General features: G+C 34.8%; 1 protein-coding gene across 1 annotated transcript in view; it reads right to left on the bottom strand.

Moving 5' to 3' along the window:
* Window positions 1-20,560, bottom strand: part of PDZD8 (PDZ domain containing 8) — an 87,049-nt gene that overhangs the window by 54,084 nt on the left and 12,405 nt on the right. The window contains exon 2 of the mRNA XM_012642389.1: window positions 6,549-6,671. Within this exon, the coding sequence (XP_012497843.1) occupies window positions 6,549-6,671 (123 nt within the window). The remainder of the gene's footprint in view (window positions 1-6,548; window positions 6,672-20,560) is intronic.

The following is a 20,560-nucleotide window of genomic DNA, read 5'->3' as shown; positions in this document are numbered from 1 at the left end:
ACATGTAGAAGACTGAAACAGGATCCATACCTCTCACCACTCATAAAAATTAATTCATGATGGGTTACAGACTTAAACCTAAGGCATGAAACTAAGAATTTTAGAAGAAGAGGTTGGAAAAACTCTTACAGACATATCTACTATGTTTTTTCCTATACATACATACGTTAAAGTTTAATCTATAAATTATGCACAGTAAGAGGTTAACAATAAATAATAATAAAATAGAATTATAACAACATTCTGTTTACAATTTCACAGATTTGTTACTACTGTAGTTCTTAGCAACCTCAGCATATGATTTTTTTCTTTCCTTATTAAGTCTAGAACTTTCACCTTTTCGCTTAAAGGAAGCACTTTATAGCTTCTACTTGGCATATCCGAATTATCAGAATTACTACTCTTACACTTTGAGGCCATTATTAAGTAACATAAGGGTTACTTGAACACAAGCACTGTGATACTATGAAGGTCTATCCAATAACCAAGAAAGCTACTAAGCTACTAAGTGACTAATCAGCAGATAGCATATACAACGTAGATACACTGGACAAAGGGATGATCCATGTCCTGGTAGGGACAGAGCAGTATGGTGCAAGATTTCACACCTACTCAGAACTGCATATAATTTAAAACTTACAAATTGTTTGTCTCTGGAATTTCCCATTTAATATTTTCAGATCGCGACTGACCAGGGTAACTGAAACCATGGAAAGTGAAAACACGGATAAGAGAGGGCTAGTGTATATACCATGAGAACAATAACCTTAAAGGTATAGTGGTTATATCACTGTCAGACAAAATAAATACCAAGACCAGGTATATTATGAGACAAAGAAGAATCTTTCATGATGATAAAAAAGGGTCAATATATCAAAAAGAAATATGCACCAAATAACCAAACTGCATGAATGAGACAAATTCACAGTCATGGTTGAAGATTTCAACACATTTCATTCAGTAATTGCAGAATAAGCCCCGCCCCCATCGATAGTCAATATACTGATCTGAATGACAACACAGGCAATCCTCACCTTGTTAACTGAAACTTGTGCATAACACAATTGTGTCCCAGTTTTGCACTGTTCTGATATACACAATTTTAGTGAACACAGGGCCACGCAAAGTGAGACTGTCTATATATCTTTTTGTATAGTTTTGGATTTTGGGAAGTGTATTAATGCTCTACATATTCAAAACCAAAAATCAATAAGGCTGAAAAGGCAGGAGACTGAAACTGAAAGCAACCTGAAACAAATGTTCCAATGAACAACATAATCACAGCAAAGGGGAAAATTAATCTAACTAATTTATGAACATAGTATTTGACCATATGCCTGCAATCTTGGGTAGGGTTGGGGAGAATTACAAATGAATCTTGAACTCTTTGTAGTAAATGTTTTTGTACTTTTATGGACAAAGCAATTCTGAAACTATTTGAGATTTATAACAAGATTGAGCAAATGAGTAAGAGCACTGATACTGTTTGAGAACCATGAAATACTAAAAGGGGAAAGAACAAAGGCAAGGAGCAATCCTATAAGGATGGATTAGAATTGAAGGTATAGGTTCAGTATGTCTTATCCAAAATGCTTGGGACCAGAAGTGTTTCCAATTTTGGATTTTTTCAGAGAATATTTGCTTATACATAATGAGATATTTGGGGAATGAGACCCAAGTCTAAACATGAAATTCATTTGTTTCATATATGCCTTATAGCCTGGAGGTAATTTTATACAACATTTTTGATAGTTTTGTGCCTGAAACAAAGTTTGTGTATGCTGAACCATCAGAAAACAAAGGTGTCAAGTGTAGAATTTTCCACTTGTGGTGTCATGTCAGCGCTCAAAAAGTTTCAGATTTTGGAGCATTCGGATTTTGGAATTTCAGATTAGGGATGTTCAAGCTGTATCTCATGAACTTATGATTAATTATGTATGTATAAGTGTAATATATACATGTATATATATAAGTATATATACATAAATGTATTTCCTTACTCTGTCTGCTCTAGGGGGTCTGTGAACATATGAAGTAGCAATAAACACACCCAACACCCAGATCTTGGTTCCTAACACCATTCTCTACTAAAAAGAATCAGGGCTCTTTGGAAAAATAGCTGATTCTAGGACTATGGCAGAGAAGATACAAGATAAACCCAGAGCAGCTTGTTAGACCAGAAAGTAATGAAGTCCTCAAAAAAAAAAAAAAAAAAAAAAAAGACGGGTCATGTCACAAGCACACATGGGCCAGCTTGAGGGAGTTCTTACTGGCCAAATCTAGGACAATTTAGGCACTAAAATAATTAAGGACAGTGAGGAATTATAAACATTGAGAAACAGAAGAATTCATGAGTCCATGCTGACAATAAATAAAGGGGAAAGTAGGGAAGACTTGGAAATAGAGTAAAATGTTGACTGCTGGCTGAGATTCTCTGTAATTGTGCTATATTTAACATTTAAATTTTTTTTAAAAAGATGTAATTTTAGAAGCCAGTAAAACAAAATAACATCCTAAAAGCTGTTGAGAAAATATAGGCTGTAGAACAGCTTGAGTGTGACTCAGTGAAGAATTGACCTTAATTAGAATCTCCTTCTCCCTATAATGAGTACAGGCTATCCCAAATACACTGAAGTACGGTACTCTCACACAACAAAACTTTATAGCCCTCACCTTCACTGACCATAAATCTTACTTTGTTTTTTTAAAATGTAACTGGTTGATAAAATCAGCCCCCCAAAACGTTTCTACTATATCAGTGGTTTTTTTGGCACCAGGAACTCGTTTCATGGAAGAAAATTTTTCCACGGACAGGGGAGCGTGTAGCAGGGGGTAGGGGGGATGATTTTGGGATGATTCAAGCACATTACATTTATTGTGCAGTCAAATCTCTCTGCTAATGATAATCTGTATTTGCAGCTGCTCCCCAGTGCTAGCATTACCACCTCAGCTCCACCTCAGATCATCAGGCATTAGATTCTCATAAGGAGCCTGCAACCTAAATCCCTCGAATGTGCAGTTTACAGTAGGGTTCATGCTCCTATGAGAATCTAATGCCACTGCTGATCTAACAGCAGGCAGAGCTGAGGCGGTGATGCGTGTGATGGGGAGTGGCTATAAACACAGATGAAGATTCACTTGCTTGTTCCCTGCCGCTTACCTCCTGTTGTGCAGCCTGGTTCCTAACAGGCCATGGACCAGTACTGGTCCAAAACCCTGGGGGTTGGGGACCATAGCACTACACCATTTGATGTCTTTTACTTAAATATCTGTGAAAACTTCTGCTTAGAATTTGGTGCCAGAATTTTTTCTCCTGAAGTAGAAAAACGCACACAGAAAATAGTTTCGGAGATAAGTATGGTCAATTAGTTTGATTTAGCCATTCCACAATGATACACATTTCAAAATATTCTGTTGTACACAATATACACATTTTATGTCAATTAAAAAAATCAGTTTTAAAAATAAAAATTAAATTTTTAAAAATGACTATAAGAGCTAAGTCATCTGTCAAGTTTCCCTTGTGGCCTTGGCTGCCAGTAAACTGATCTTCTCTACTCTATATGGTTGTTATTGATCTATTTCATCTTTTATTTGACATATACATAAGGGTATATGCTTTCTTTGCACAATACCTCTAATCCTTTAAGATAGAAGATGGACTATAAGTTATAAATTAAAAAATAATAATCTTAACAATATGATTGCAACACTAATGTGAAACAATTTAATCTCTTAATAGCAAGCAGTACTATAACTATGGCAATCGAATTCATCTGCGGTTAAAAATAATTAGCTTTTGCCAACTCAAAAAAACATGCAACTGTTCAGAATGACTGCTTTTTAAAAAAATACGTGATAAAAGCAAAGTGTTAGAATCAATTGTTACAAGTAAAATTGCCTTTCTACCCCCAAGCTACTGCTGAGGAAATTCAAAACTATATTTCAGATAATCAGAAAAGAACCTTCCTCTATAGTGTGAGACTCTTTTAAATTAATGAAATTCAAATTCCAATTCTCACAATCAAATATGCAAAAAAGAACATAGCTTTGTTTAAAGATTTTTTTCCTTGATAAATACTGTAATGATTATATTAAGACATAATAACAGAAGCTACAAGTACAGGCTTATTATGTGGTGGGCACTGTGGGTTAGTTGCCTATCTCTGATCACAATTACCAGCAAGGGAGCACCCTTACCCATCTTACAGATGTGAAACTTGCCTGATGACACAATATAAGGGCACATGGCTAGAATGTGAATTCAGTGCTATAACTCAAAAGTCTGTGTTATTTCCACTTCATATAAAATGATAGATATTATTTGGTCCTTCCTCCAAAAAAGGGCACTGTCATTTGTGCTTCCATTTTCTCTAGTGTTTCTTTCTGCTTCAGAGATTACAATAAACCACAAAATTGAATTTATATTCAAAACAATAAAAATTGAAATAAAAATGCTTAGGTTACAGTAATATCTCCTCTTTAGTTTGAATCCTATAAACTTGGAATCTACCTGAACTGAGAGTTCTATTTTTATACTAAGAAAAAGTTTACAAGAAAAACAAAAATGTAAGATTCTAATGGAAAGAATATGGCAAGAATGTTCAGACTTCAATATGAAGATAAAAAAGCAGAATGAAGTGAGAACAACACCTTATTTTCTCCTTCATAAACACTTTTAAATAATCCTTAAACTACATGAACAATAACACAGTACCACAACACTAAGTAACTTTTACGTGTTCAGGTTTATAAAGATAGTGCCTGGAAATCTCTTTTGGTAGTGTACCTGTTCCAAAGAGTAATTTATCACCTGGGGAAAAGGTGCTGGCTATATAACCCAAGCATACAGGACTAACGTAAGAACAAAGCGATAAAAGGGACTATTTTTCAGGCTTTCCCCTTCAACTCAATTATACACTCTCTAAAATACTGGTTTTTAATTTTTAACCAGGTGATACAGTCACAAAAATCAAACATTATAAAAAAGTTTATAGTGAATAGCTCAGCTGTCACCTTGACCCCTGTCCATCATTATCAAATCACTTTCCTCCCTCTTTACCCTGTAAGAATGTTTATTGGTTTCTCATGTATCCATTCTGAGATTTATTATACAGTTCCTTATTAAAACAAAGTACATTATGGGTACTCCACAAATTCTAATGCTTTTCTTTATCATTTATCTCAATTTAACATGACCTAAATAATGTCTGGCTACATTTTCTCAATGCCTTATGCAGTCTTTGATTCCTATAGCAAAGTGTAAGTGAACAGTATTTCAGATAAAGCAAAAGAATAGTGAGCAAAGGTGATAACAAAGCTAGTTGTTAAACAGCCACAAGCTAACAGACATCTAATCAATCCATAACACCATTGGCAACACTAAGGCAAATGTACTAGTTTTTTTCTAAATACCTAGCATAGTACCTAATACATTTATTGTACACTGCAGTGCCTTTTACAAAATACACAGTATATTTAGTCCCTTTTTTTTTTTAATAAAAGAAAATTTCTTGTCAACCAGACTTCCTGTTATAATGATGCACAATCCTGAGTCACCCCAGGACTTAAAAAAAGATTAAGTATGTTATCAATATACTCAAATTAACCTATTTGCAAGGACACAAATGTATTAGGTACAAAATATAACCTCTGTATTCAAGGATTTATTTTTATTATACGTCAGAAATAAAAGTGATAAGTACCAAGTAAGTGGTACAAACAAGTGTCATAGACATCTAGTCTAAGGATAGTATACTTGTACTTAAGAATGATCAGGAGAGACATTAAGACAGTTAGCTTTTGAGCTGTTAGGTGGCAAAGACTCTTTGCTTAGCCAAACTTTAGTCAGGCTTCCGAATCTTCTGCCAGGCCCATCTGTGCACTTTCTAACAAAGTCCAGTTTTAGTAAAGAATTCCCATCCTTGATATCTCATCATCTTTCACTGTTCCCCTGGTAACATGTGATCAACCTGGACTGTTTTCAGCAACAATTCTGTTAGGCGGGTTTAGCCAGAATACCCCTCACTCCTGATGTTTCCTCTTAGTAGTTTTCTGTCCACTGACCCCTACACTGCTCCTTGGCTATAAATTCCTCCTTGTCCATGCTGTATATGGAGCTGAGCCCAATCTCTGTTTCCCATTGCAAAACTCCATTGCAGCAGTCCCTATACCTATCACAATGGTCCTGATACTGTGCTTTAACAAGTATCATTAAATAATCTTCTCTTTAACATAGGAACAGCTCTCCAATAGATAAATTAAAAATAAGCCAATAGTGTATTATGCATCTAAAAAGTTAGGGAATGATTGCAGAATAAATGCCCCACCCCCTCACCCCCATTAGAGTACTTTCTAAAACATGGTTTATGTTTTTTGTAAGTTTGAAAAGACTACTTTCATGAAATTAAATTTATGAATAAAGAATTTACAGGTAAATAATACAATTTAAATTAACACAGAAGGGGAATAAAAACAAATACTGCTTAAGTACATTTTCATAGCACTTTCTTTCCCATAAGGTAGTAATAACAAAACAAAGAACATACCTGCTACATTCTAACAATGTAACTTTAAGACGGCCTTCAGCAAGTGCCCACTGTTGTATATGGATATGCTCTTCATCTTCTTCAAATCCTTGCAAGGTTTGGTATGGAAAAAACGGCTTAAACCTGACAAAAGTAAAGATAAGTCTAAATTTCTGAATAAACACCAGAGTTTAAAGCATAAATAACAAAACCCACCATGTATGAAAACAACATACATAAAAAACAAACACCTAACACCACACGTGCTCTACAAAACCAAAGTTTGCCACACACCTCCCCCATAACTGGCAGCAAATGACCCCTTCTCTGTGGCAACCAGAAGTCCTAGTTCTTTGGCATGTCCTCATTGACAAGGACATTTAGAACAAAGAAAAGAAAAATCTAAAGGCAGCCAGTAGGCCTTGAAGCTTAGGTGGAGCAGGAGAGAGATCCTTTGTGAAACAGATAGGATGAGTGTTCCCACAGTACAAGATCGAAATTCAAAATGCATGCACCATGGAAACAGTATACAGTCCCCTTTTGTATCCGTGGGGGATTGGTTCCAGGACCTCCCGAGGATATCAAAATCTGCAGATGCTCAAGTCCCTGATATAAAATGGCATAATATTTCCATATAACCTATGGACACTTTCCCATATACTTTGAATCATCTCTAGATTGTTTATAATACCTAATCATCATGAATACTATGTAAATAGGTGTCATACTGTATTGTTTAGGGCAGCAGTCCCCAATCTTTTTGGCATCAGGGACCAGTTTCATGGAAGACAATTTTTCCATGGATGGGGGTGGAGGAGTGGGCAGAGCTCAGGTGGTGATGCGAGTGATGGGGAGTGGGGGTAAATGCAGATGAAGCCACTCACCTCCTGCTGTGCATCCCCCCCACCCAGTTCCTAAGTTTCATGGAAGACAATTTTGCCATGGATTCGGGGGGTGGGTGATGGGGTAGGGTACAGTGGAGCTCTGAGGCGCAGTCCCTAACAGGCCATGGACGGGTACTAGTCCATGGCCCAGGGGTTGAGGACTGCGGGTTTAGCGAATAATGACAAGAAAAAAAAAGTCTGTACATGTTCAGTACAGGTGTAATTTTTCCTGAATATTTTCAATCCATAGTTGGTTGAATCCATGGATGCAGAACCCACAGATACAGAGGGGCACAACAACTATAATAGACAGTAATTAGTACATGATAATGACAGTATCGACAACGAATAGCAGCAGCAAAGGTATTCATCAGAGATGTTTGCTATTGCCAGGCAGTATGTTAAGTGCTTTACATGTATTATTTTATGCTCACAACCCTGAGGCAGTACTACCAGCTCCTTTTTCCATATGAAAAGAGTGATGCTTAGAAAGGTTAAAGAAAAGTTAACTTTACACAGTGAGTGGCTAAACCAGAATTGGAGGTAGTCTGACTCCATCAAAGCCCAACTGCATAACACCTCAGTTACTTAAGAATTATTTAGGCATTTATGTGCTCATCATTAATACCCTTGTTTTTATGGAGAAACTTGAGTTATAAATTGTAGCCTTTAAAAAACTTTTAAAACACAACTCATACTCCTCCATTAAAGGACAAAGAAAATTGGACTTAAGGCCCTATAGTTTTCAATTCAACCTACACACTCGTCACTAGCTATGATATTTGCTTGTTCAAAAAGTTTTAATGGTTTCCCACTGACCATCAAAAAAAAATCAGTCAAAAGTCAGGATAGGCAGAAAGAATTAGAAGGGAGAGGAGTATCTTGAAAATTTGGTATGAGAATAAAAAAGAATTCAAACTTAAGGAACACATTGCTTCAAATAGCATCAAGGTTGAGAAACTGGAATATGGAGAAGGAAATGTAAATCTGCATATTAGGCAGATCTGTATTAAATAATATTTATATAAATAATGCAAAAACACAGACCAAGACTTAATTATGAACAGAACATAAATGTTACCAGTTATATAAAAATGAGAATGCATTTTAATGAATGAATTGAAAAACCGATATAATTATATCGGGAAAAGACAAAAGGGAAGGTGGGAGAGAGGGTATTACTTAGCTAAATACCCATCTATTTTAGGAAGTCAATAAACAACGTCTAAAGTTGCAGACTCAAGAACAGCCGTGTGATACTGTTAAGTAATACAGAGGTAATACTATAATTATTAGTATAGTTCACTTATTGAATACTTAGCATGTAAGTATATTAACTTAATTCCCATAACATTTCTATGAGATATGTACTGTAATTAGCCCACATATTGCAGATGAGGGAACTGAGACACAGAGAGGTTAAAGAACTTGCCCAAGCTAGTAAGTGGTAGAACTGAGGTAAGAATCTAGGTAGTCTAGCTCCAGAATCTATGCTCTTAATCAATGCTTCTTAAAAGATGTTAAAAACAGAAATACACAGTTATAAATGGTTGCTTCCAAAGAGTGGGACTTAGAGCAGGAAAGCAAAGGGTTTAGGAAAACAATTACTTATTTTCATTATAAGTCCTTATGTTCTATTTGATTTTTAAATTATATGCATTAGCTAAAATGAAAAGACAGACAATACTAAATGTTGGAAAGAATGTAAAACCGCGAGTATAGATTATTATAACTATTCTGAAAACCATATAGCAATATCTGCTAAACCTGAAGAGACATATACCCTAAAACCCAGCAATCCTACTCCTAGACGTAGATATATCCAATAGAAGTGTGCACAAATGTTCAAAGACACATGTAAGAATATTCATAACAAGATTATCCAATTGTCCATCAACAGTAGAATGGACAGACCGAGGTATTATACACATACACAGTGGAACACTCCACAGCAAATGTAAAGAATTATATCTCTACACAACACAGATTAGTCTTTTGTCTCACAAACACATTGCTGAGCCAAAGAAGTTAGAGCAAAAAAAATGTGTGCATACTGTATGATTCAATTTATATAAAACTGAAAAATAGGCCAAAACAAAAAAAAGCAATGGTGTTAGAAGTCAGAATAGTAGTTACTTTTTTAGGCAGAGGAGGAGAGAGTAGTGACTAGGTGACACATGGGAGCTTCTTGATTGCTGGTAATACTCTTTTGCTTGTTTTGATTTTTTTTTTTCTTCTGCTTGTTTTGAATGCTGATTTCATGGGTCTGTTCACTTTATAAAAATTCACTGAGCTAAATTTTTATGATTAGTACATTCTTCATGAATTATCATTTAATAAAAGTGTAAAGAAAAAATATATTTGATTGCATTACTTTAGCAAAATTTTAAAATATTTAAATTTTATACCTACAAGGGAAGCCAAGCCTCCTTCTAATATTGGAGAAAAATTTTTGTAACATCTAAAATATGTTTTTTATTTAAGGATGTCTCTTCAAGTTTGCTCTATAAGCACCCTGAATGCCAGCTGGTTACATCTCTATCACATGGCAGCAGTAAAACTGTTTGCAAACACTGTGATCTTTAGAGAGAAAGGGTTTACTACAAACACAGTATAAAATATGCTGAGGTCTAGATCTACTCTTAGCTTCAGTTGAGCTTGTGTGTCCTTGCCCAAGGGATAATTCTGCTATAGTTTTCAGATCAATAAAAGGGAAAACTGTGTAACAATTGGTGTTAGTGAAAAAAGGACATATTGTCTAAATGCATAGCAAGTCTTCTAACTCTAGAAATATTTAGGCAAAGGTTAGATGAGGATTTGTCAGGGAGGGATGGTGTTATGAAAACACAAAATTCAGAATCATATAAATACAGATTGTAGTCCCAACTTAATCGCTTACAAAGCAGTTGACTTTGGTAGGGCTTTTCATCTCCTTGAATTTCAAATTCTTGTTCAAAAAAGGGAGAGGGGAATAATATATGCTTTTGTTTCTTATGAGAGGATGAAGTGCGATTAATTCATATAGCACCACCTTTTAAACTATAGGGCACTATATAAATGTTATATGCTCATCATAAAAAGAATTCTTAAAAGTTTAAGGAAGATATAACTAGATTACCTTTGAGGTACCTTCCAACTCAGTCTAAGATTTTGCCCCATATTTAGGACCACATGTTCTTTCTTCCACACCCATATATTGAGACCTCAATTATGGCATGAATAAAATACCCTAAAAAAAAAAAAAATTCTCTCTTTTTTAAAGCAGCTTTTTTCTACACGATGCTTCAATAATAATATGAATTTTATCAATTAATCAATGAATAGAAGAGATGAAAATGGAATCTTAAGATACTATCTAGGCCAACCTCTTCATTTTCTACAAGGAAACGAAGGCCCTGAAAAGTGAAGTGACTTGCCTGCACAACCAGTTATTAGCAGACCTATCCTTGCAACTAAGCCTGACCCCTACTTCTTTGCATACCTATACGAACTGACATTTACCTAACATTTATGTGCCAGGCATTATTCTAAGAGCTTTATGTATATTATTAACTCATTTCATTTTCACAACACACATCTGAGGCTATTTTTCAAAATGTTTTAATTGACAAAAAAATTATATATATCATGTACAACATGTTTTAAAATATGTATACATTGTAGAATGGCTAGATTGAACTAATTTACATATGTATTATTTCATATACTTACCATTTTTTGTGGTGAGGACACTTACAATCTACTCTCAGTAATTTTCAAGAATATAATTGTTATTACCTATAGTAACCATGTTGTACAACAGATCTCATGAACTTATTTCTCCTATTTAATTGAAATTTTGTATCCTTTGACCAGTATCTCCCCCATTGTTGTGTATACCCACCAACCCCTGGTAACCACCATTCTACTCTCTATTTCTATGAGTTCAACTTTTTCAGATTTCACATATTCAGTGAGATCATATGGTAGGTATTTGTCTTTCTGTGGCTGGCTTATTCCATTTAACATAATGTTCTCCAGGTTCATTCACACTGTTGCAAATGACAGGATTTCCTTTTTTAAAGCTGAACAGTATTCCATTGTGTATTTATACCACAATCTTTATACATTCATCTGTTAATGGACACTTAGGATGATTCTATACTTTGGCTACTGTGAATGAATAATGCTGCAATGAAAATAGGAGTGCAGGTATCTCTCTCACATACTGATTTCATTTCCTTTGGATACATACCCAGAAATGAGATTGCTGGATCATATGGTAGTTCTATTTTTAATTTTTTTGAGGAACTTCCATACTGTTTTCCATAATGGCTATACTAGTGTACAGTCCCACAAAGAGTATGTAAGGGTTCCCTTTTCCCCACATCCTCATGTGACAGTATTTCCACAGAGAAATTTTTCTAGAGGCAGAATTGCTGGCTTAAAGAGAACACACAAGTTAAAATTGTCCTCTCAAAAAATTGGACTGCTTTAAAAAAGTCTTATCAGAAAGGCATGAGCACACATCCATTAGAACGGTTAAAATTAAAGAGAGTAAACCATACCATGTGTTGGCAAGGATGTAGGGCAACTGGAATCCTCATACACTGCTGGTTGAAATGTAAAATGACATAACTCCTTCGGAAAAAAAATTTGACGGTTTCTTAAAAAGTTAAACATACACCTACCAAACCAGTCATTCCACTCCTATATATTTACATGAGAATGAAAACATATGTTCACACAAAAGCTCGTGCATGAATGCTTACAACAGCTTTATTTATAACAGCCAAGAATCGGGAACAACCCAAATAGTTATCAGCAGATGACTGGATAAATCAATAGTATATCCACACAATGGAATACCACTCAACAATAAAAAGGAACAAATTATTGATGCTCACAACAATATGGATAAATCTCAAAATCATTGTTGAGAGAAATAAGCCAGACTACCTCACAAAAAAAGAGTACATACTGTATAATTCCACTTATATAAAATTCTTGAAAATATAGCAACAGAAAATAGATTGGTGACTATCTGAGGAGGGGAGTGGAAGAAAGAGTAGATTACGAAGAGGCACAAGGGAACTTTTAGGAATGATAGAAGTGTTGGTTATCTTGACTGAGGTGAGGTTTCACATGTCTATACAGTTTATTATATATCCATTTCAATAAAATTATTTAAAAAAACAATGGAATATAGTGCCTAACAAGTCCTAATACAATGCTATTTTTACTTAAACACATTTCCTAATAGACATCTGTTACATATCTGTATAATTTCTGTAAAATCAGAATATCTCACTGTTAATGGTTTACAGAAAGTTGATTCTAGTGTTAATCATCAGCTAAGTTACTTTAGATATCTAACATCTAAGATTTTCAAAATAGTGTCTCTTGTCTTCCAAATTATTTTGTCTATATTATGATGCTGAGTAAAATATAAAGAACTCAATAAAACTGTTCATTAATTCTATCAATACTGCCTTGGAGTCCTAGAAGAAGTGGAAACCAATAATGAATGGCAACAATCTAGCCAGTGCAATTGGATGGTTCTCCAACTTTCTCAACCTACTCCTCTCAGACAGATCCATATTTGTCACATTTCAGAGGGAGAGGGTAAACAAGCCCATGTGATTAAAAAGTCAACTATTCTCTGTTCTAATAAAAATCCATACTAGATCATAGGGAACACTATGAAATAATCATTTATGACAATACATCTTGATATTTTCTAATTTGGTTATTTAAAAAAAATGACTAAGCTAGATATTAAATAATTATTATTAATTTTTAAGGTGAGATAGTGGGATTGTGCTTTTTTTTTTTTTTTTTAAAGAAACAGACATATTATGTCTACAAGTTGTTTCAAAATAATCAGGGGAGGGGTATGTGGTAAGATATAGATGAACAAGAATAGCCGCAAGTTAATGACTGGCTACAGATAGGGGCAGAGAGGGTTGTTCACTGAATTATTATCTTGACTTTTGTGTAAGTAAAATTTTCCAGAATGAAGAATTAGAAGAGGTTTGCTCTGCATACTGAAACAACTTGGTTTCTGTCTTCCTGTTTCCTTTCTCTTTCTATACTTTGCCTTAGCAACATCATTTACTCTCACTGCTTTTATCACAGCTCCACATATTGATGCCTAAAAATGAATTAAACACCTTTTCTTCAAACTTGCTCCTCCTCTCCTGTTTTCTCTTACCGGCACCACCAATTTCATAGACACTTAGAGATCTAGAAGTTACCTTTTATTCCTCCCCTTCTCACAACCAGTCTATCCCTCTTCCTCTGAATCCATTTACCTTAAAATGTCTTTTCTATTGTTCCATTAATATATTTTTCATTGGCCTAGTTCAGGTTTTCATTGATTACTTAGACATTGGGAGCTCTGAAATTATGTTTCCTTATCTTAAAAAGGGTATTTTTTAACCAAAACAAAGCCTCTTTATTTATTTTTAATAAAAAGCTACCTCACAGGACTATTTCAAGGATTTAAAGAGTTCATACATGTCGTGAAGCACCCAGTAGAGTTCCTGGCAGGTAATAAGCCCACAGACTCTGGCTTTCTTCCCTTTTCTATGCTCGAGTCTTACTTATCAAACTGGCTTCCTCACTGAATCCCTAAAGATATCTTACAATATCATGATTCTTCTGTTCCTTTGGGATTTCTTCTACCTATAATACAATACACTTCCATCCCATCTCCCTATGTCTAAAGCTAAATTATTCTTTAATAGTTAGCTTAAATGGCATGTCACCTCTTCAACAAATAGGCTTACTTCAAATAGAGAGATCAATCAAATTTAGATACTTAAGAGACTACAGTCATATTTCAGGCTCAGGAACGCACACAATACTACATCCTGCCTAAGGAAGTGAGAAGAACAAGTAGCTATAAAGAGGCAATTGGGAGTCCTGTGTGGTTTTTGCCTTTTAGTTTGATAGTCTTGGGCTCTTGATTCTCTTACGTTAGGAACTAGCAAACACAAGTGTTCTCCAAATTCTCCTAAACCAAATATATAAACTAGATAAATCAGGGAATGATCATTTTCAAAATGTGTCTTCTTTTATTATGCTTCAGAGGCAGTAATCCTTCAGATAATGAGTACACCCTGCTGCATTAAAAATATAATTTACAAAATTTCAGTTAGTCATAACTTTTATGGTATACATTATTATGCAAACTATGGAACACCAATACAAAACTAAGTATAAGCCAGAAAGAAAACAAAGTACAAATGGTTCAAAATACTCTTATTTTCTGTTACTGATAAACCATAAGCCTAAATTTCAAATTTTCTATTTTACTTAGACATTTCAATTGACACACGATGAAAAGGGCAACTCATACACCAAAGTCCTCCATGCTTACCAAGGTTAGTACTACCGTATTATTTTCTCCTGAGAAACTGTACCTGCTAATCACTCTAATCCCATACCTAGCCCCATGCCCCACATGGTAAATTCCTTTTCACTCTTCAAGTTACACTTCAAAGTCACATCCTCTCTGTAGTCTGCCCCCTCTCTTTACGATCTGGTAATTGCTTCCTTACCAGTCTTCTAAAAGGAGTTTATATGCACTTCTATTATGCTACTAATCACCCTGTTTACATGCCTGTCTCTGTTTTTCCAGCTCTCTCCATACCACCCCTTCCTCCCAACTAAATTGTGAGTTGCCTGAGAAAAAGCATCTTGCATTATAGGCAGTATAGAACAGTGGTTAAGAGGAAACTCTGGAGCCAGACAGCTTTGCTCAGAATCCTGTTGTGCCGCTTCCCAGCAATATGACCTTGAGCAAACTTTGTCTTTAAGCCTCAGTTTCCTCATCTGCAAAAGGAGGATAATAATTATAACTACCTCACAATGCTGTTACAAGGATTGCATAGAATAATGAAAAGTATTAACATCATGCCAGCAAACACTCAATAAATATTAGTTATTATTAGTTCAGCTTAAATTCTTGGTATTCAACAAAAATGCCTGGCACATAAATTGGCATTTAATATATACCCACTGAAATAAAGAAGCTATTTAATGATATGAAATACAGCTTAAGATGGTATAACTTTTCATTATACGATAGTTGAATTTTTTTGAAAATCTTCAGAGGTTTCTAGAAGAAATTATATAAACATTTTGTTGGTCTGCTCTATTACAACTGTGATTTATATTATATGCATGTTTTTCTCTTTTCTAAAACTACAGGAGACTTAAGTCTTGCAGAAGATAGAATTTGGATCTCATTATAATAATGAATGAAGAAAGACAAATGAGATCCAGTTCCCAGTTTGTAAACTATCAATTGGTTCATTCCATTTCATTCCTTTTTTTATTCTCAATCAACTGAGAATCCCCTGTAGATTCTATTTTTAGAGACAATTGTGTTGAATCTGGAATTGTCTAATATTTAACATAATTTTCCATCTTAACATCATTTAATAAGTTTTAAAAAAAGGACAAAATCAATTTGAAGATTGTCATTAAAATTTGAAAATAACGAAAATAAAACACAAATACTGACTTATTCCACAGAATATTAAATACGAAGGATGATTCTACAGATATCTGATAACTTAAATCCCTTCATTTTACTGATGAGAAAATTAGAAACTAAAGAGATTAGAGATATGCCTGAGATGTAGCTGTAGACCTGAGTCTAAAAACACAAGTACACTGACATCCAGTCCTGTGCTCTTTTAAGAATGAAGTTATATTTAAACGTACCAGACTAACAATGTTACCCATTTTTGGCAGAAGCTATGTTATTCTTATTCTTAACTGCATTTACAAAAGCTAAATTAGGCTGGTATGTTAACAGAATAATATATACTCTACCATTAAGGTAGGTATCCTAACCTGGGAGGGGTGAGGGGAAGAGAAACACGGAGGAACAAAAGGGAAAGAGAAAAATGAAAAATAACTCAGATAGCTTTTAAGTCATAAGGGGTACTAACTAAAAATTACTGTCTACATAAAAAGTGAGTTCATGTTGGCCTCATTTGAGGTTCTGGCGTACTCCTTGCCCTCCTCTTCCACAATATAAAATATTTTAACCTTTAAAAAATTAAAGTACTTTAAAATATAACATTATTTTGACTTGTAACTTTTCATAGAGACTTAAACTTTCTTCTAATAAAAGCAAAACAGTAAAATGTTTAAAGAAAACAAACGAATGCATTCAATTCTTTGAAATAATTTACAAAATTGGAATAAAATATAGGAAAATGCTTATGTTAAACTGCTACATGGAAAATCAGGATATAATGTTGAATATAGTATGATCAAACAAACCAAAAGTCTATGTTTAAAAAAGCCTATGGGACCATGAAAATTTGAACACTAACTGGATATTTAATGACGTTAGGCATTACTGTTAATATTCATTTTATATCTAATAAAAATAAAAATTCTTATCTTTTAGGCATACATACTTAGTATTTACAGATAAAATATGTGGGATCTGCTTCAAAATAATCCATCGATGGGGGGGGAGTTAGAGATAAAACAGGATTGGCCATGAGTTGACAACTGTCAAATTTGGGTGACAGGTATACAAGGGTTCACCTTACTATTCTTTTTTACCTTTGAACTGTTTTTGTCATAATAAAAAGTCAAATTTTAAAAGTTCCCTGTTTCTTAAACTGTACACTGAATATGATGATATAAAAACATGAGTTCTGCAATCTCAAAGATCTAGGTTTCAATTTAAGTAACTTATTTAAACTTTTTGAACCTATTATTCACTTACAATTGAAATATGGCTATTATGGTATTACTCTGCAGGTTCAATAGGTAATATACATATAAAACACATAGCATTGTCCTGGCCCAAAGTAGAAACTCAATAAATTTAGTCACCTTTCTTCCCCTTTTATCACCCTCCTCTCTTTTCATGGACTATAATAGAATAATTCTTTACTGATTACTGAGCCTTAATCCTCGCTGCTGCATTCCACACCCATTTTTAATATCTATCATCCCTGATCTCTTTCTTCCCTCTGATTTTCTTCTCCTGGATTTTCTATTATTTATCCCTCACTTCTCAGCTTCTTCTTGACAAGACAGTTTAACGCAGTGCTAAGCACACAGGCTTTAGAGTCAACACTTGGTCTTGAATTTTGGCGTTAATACTTACTAGCTTTGAGAACTTGGTCTAGTTACTTCAACTCTGAGAGCCCCAGTTTCTTGATCTATAAAAGTCAGATAATAATAGCACCTATATTTTATACAGTTTTTTGTAATAATTAGATGAGAAATTTCTCACAAAGCATTTGGCACAGTGACATGCTCTAGAAATATTTCCTATCAAACTTCCTATTTACCCATATTAAGGCTGGTCTCCTACAGACATGTCAGACAGCAAACTTCTTCCCTTCCACAAGGAATCATTTCAAGACTCAGCAATCACCATATATGATGTACAAGCTCACGGCTGTTTGTCTTCCTCAAGCATCAGATTCCATGTGGCCATGATTTCTGTTTCCCACACTAGTTAATTTTTAAAAATATTGTATTCTTTGTGACGATCTCAACTTGGAAGTACAAGAGAACAAATTAATAATAGTATGTCTCCCTACGTTAGTTATCACCTTTCTACTTCTGTGTCATTAAGTTTTATAACTAAGCTTATATTAAACTAAATGTATTAAGAAACTGACTTAAGGAAACTCATGGAGAATTGTTCTATTTATGGAAGTCCTTGGTGTGTACTATACTATCCTTGGGCAAATGATTTTAATTTCTATACTCCAATGGAGAACAAAGTACTCCTGAATGGTTATGAAACTAATAAGAACAAGGATAACAAATACTGTTATAAAAAAACTTTCTCCCATTCATCCACATATACCCTCTATCTAATATGAAATGCCCACTTTTATCTAAGCTCCTAATTCTGCATAGAATGATCAAGATCTAAATGTCACACAATTTTCCAAAGTGGTTTTTTATATATGCTTAACAAAAGAGTGATAATTGAGGCTGCAGGTCCCTCACAATAGAACTCAAATAGCTGGTGACTCAAAGGTGAGTCAGTGTTAACTGATACCCTATGCACCAGAGAGATAAGGTATCAAATGAGATCAGTTGCTCAGGGAACCAAAGTAATTCTCTTGACCATGTCTGCCATATCTTTTATCTTTTTACGTTCATCACAACCCACAATGTGAGGATCCTTTACCATAGCCCATGATCAATTAAATCAAAATTCTCAGGTATCACAGAGCTAAAAATGGGCAAATCCAAATTCCTATTCTCTCCTATTCTCTACCAGCTCTCCCAATACATGCCTTTGAATAAGATAAAAGTTACCACTTTATACATTTCTAGCACTTCTGTAAATTATGCAATCTTCCATACACATCCTTGATTCTCAAGATTCATGACAATAAACAGTATTAGAAATCTTATTTTATATGGGAGGAAATTAAGATTGAGGAAGCTCAAGCAGCTTGTCTGTGATCACAGAATAAATGGCGCAGTCAAAATGGCAACAGATCCACTCAACCATGTGTTCCCTACAACAGCGGTCCCCAACCTTTTTAGCACCAGAGACCAGTTTTGTGGAAGACAATTTTTGCACAGACTGGGGGCTGGAGGTAGGGGTGGGGGAGGGGTTCAGGACGATTCAAGCGCATTATATTTATTGTGCAGTCAAACCTCTCTGCTAATGATAATCTGTATTTGCAGCTGCTCCCCAGCACTAGCGTCACTGAGTCAGCTCCACCTCAGATCATCAGGCGTTAGATTCTCAAAAGAAGTGTGCAGTCTAGATCCCTTGCATGTGTCGTTTGCAGTAAGGTTCACGTTCCTATGAGAATCTAATGCTGTCGCTGATCTGACAGAGGCTGAGCTTATGCAGTGATGCCAGTGATAGGGAGTGGATGTAAATACAGATGAAGCTTTGCTAGCTTGCCTGCCACTCACCTCCTGCTGTGTGGCCCAGTTCCTAACAGGTCACAGACCAGTACTAGTCCACGGCCTGGGGATTGGGGACCGCAAACCTACAACACCAAGGTGTACAAGCAATACTGGACAGCAACTGAAAATAATGTATGGATCTAGTATTTATTAAAGCTAACTGAGATAGTGAGGCAACAGAGGTAGCTCCTTTACATATGGTAAAAACAAACTTCAGGTTAGACAAGCAGTTCTCATAAGTTTTGTTCTTAGGACCCCTACATATTTTTTTAAATTACTGAGGACCCCAAAGAGTGATGTTTATGTGGGTTATGTCTATTAACATTTCCCATATTAGAAATTTAAAATGATAACATTTTAAAACATAAAAATACACACGCTCACATTTCATTAACTGTCAGGGTGATAATGTCATCACAAATCGTTCAAACTTCTGGAAAACTCCACCAAATACTTGTGAGAGAATGAAGGTAAGAAAGGCAGATAACATTTTTGTATTATTATAAGAATAGTTTTGACTTGGTAGACACCTCCCATTAAGGTCTCAGAACTCCAAGGGGTCCTCAACCCACACTTTGAAAACCACTGAATTAGACTGCAACAACTCTTAGTCATGGCGAATTCTTTTTTAATTTTAAGTTGTAACCCATTACCTTACTTTAAGTACACTGTTTCTCACTACTAGATTAAAAACAAAACGAAAACAAAACAAAACAAAAAAAAACTTTGAAAGAAGGACTGTTTTAATGTATTCCCTCTTAGCATTAACTCTTTCCCCAGTGCATTGTGCTCTGGACAAAGATGGTATTAAACATTTACTGAATAAACTGAATTGCTTCTAAAGTCTTGTGAATTAGGGGAGAGAAATCATTTTAAGGCAAAATTACTATCCCACCCATAATGGTAAAGACATGAACAATGAAGTATATAAAACAGAAGTCTGGTCTTCTTAAGCTAGTAAGATGCATCAAATAGACAAAAGCTTGATTCCAAATACGAAGGAACAAAAGATCTGAACAAGAGAAATGAGGAGAAAGTTAATATAATCAGCCCTTCTTGTCCATGGGTTCTACATCCATGGATTCAACCAACTTCTGATAGAAAATATTTCCCCCTCTCAAAAAAAGGATGGTGTACTGAATGTGTACAGACCTTGTGTTCTTGTCGTCATTCCTTAAACAATACAGTGTAACAATTACTTAGATAGCATTTATATTGTATTAAATATTATAAGGTAAT

Source organism: Propithecus coquereli, unplaced genomic scaffold (genome assembly GCF_000956105.1).
Source record: "Propithecus coquereli isolate 6110/MARCELLA unplaced genomic scaffold, Pcoq_1.0 Scaffold179, whole genome shotgun sequence".
NCBI lineage: Eukaryota > Metazoa > Chordata > Mammalia > Primates > Indriidae > Propithecus > Propithecus coquereli.
The sequence above is the reverse complement of the archived record's forward strand: the minus strand, read 5'-3'. Positions and strand labels throughout refer to the sequence as shown.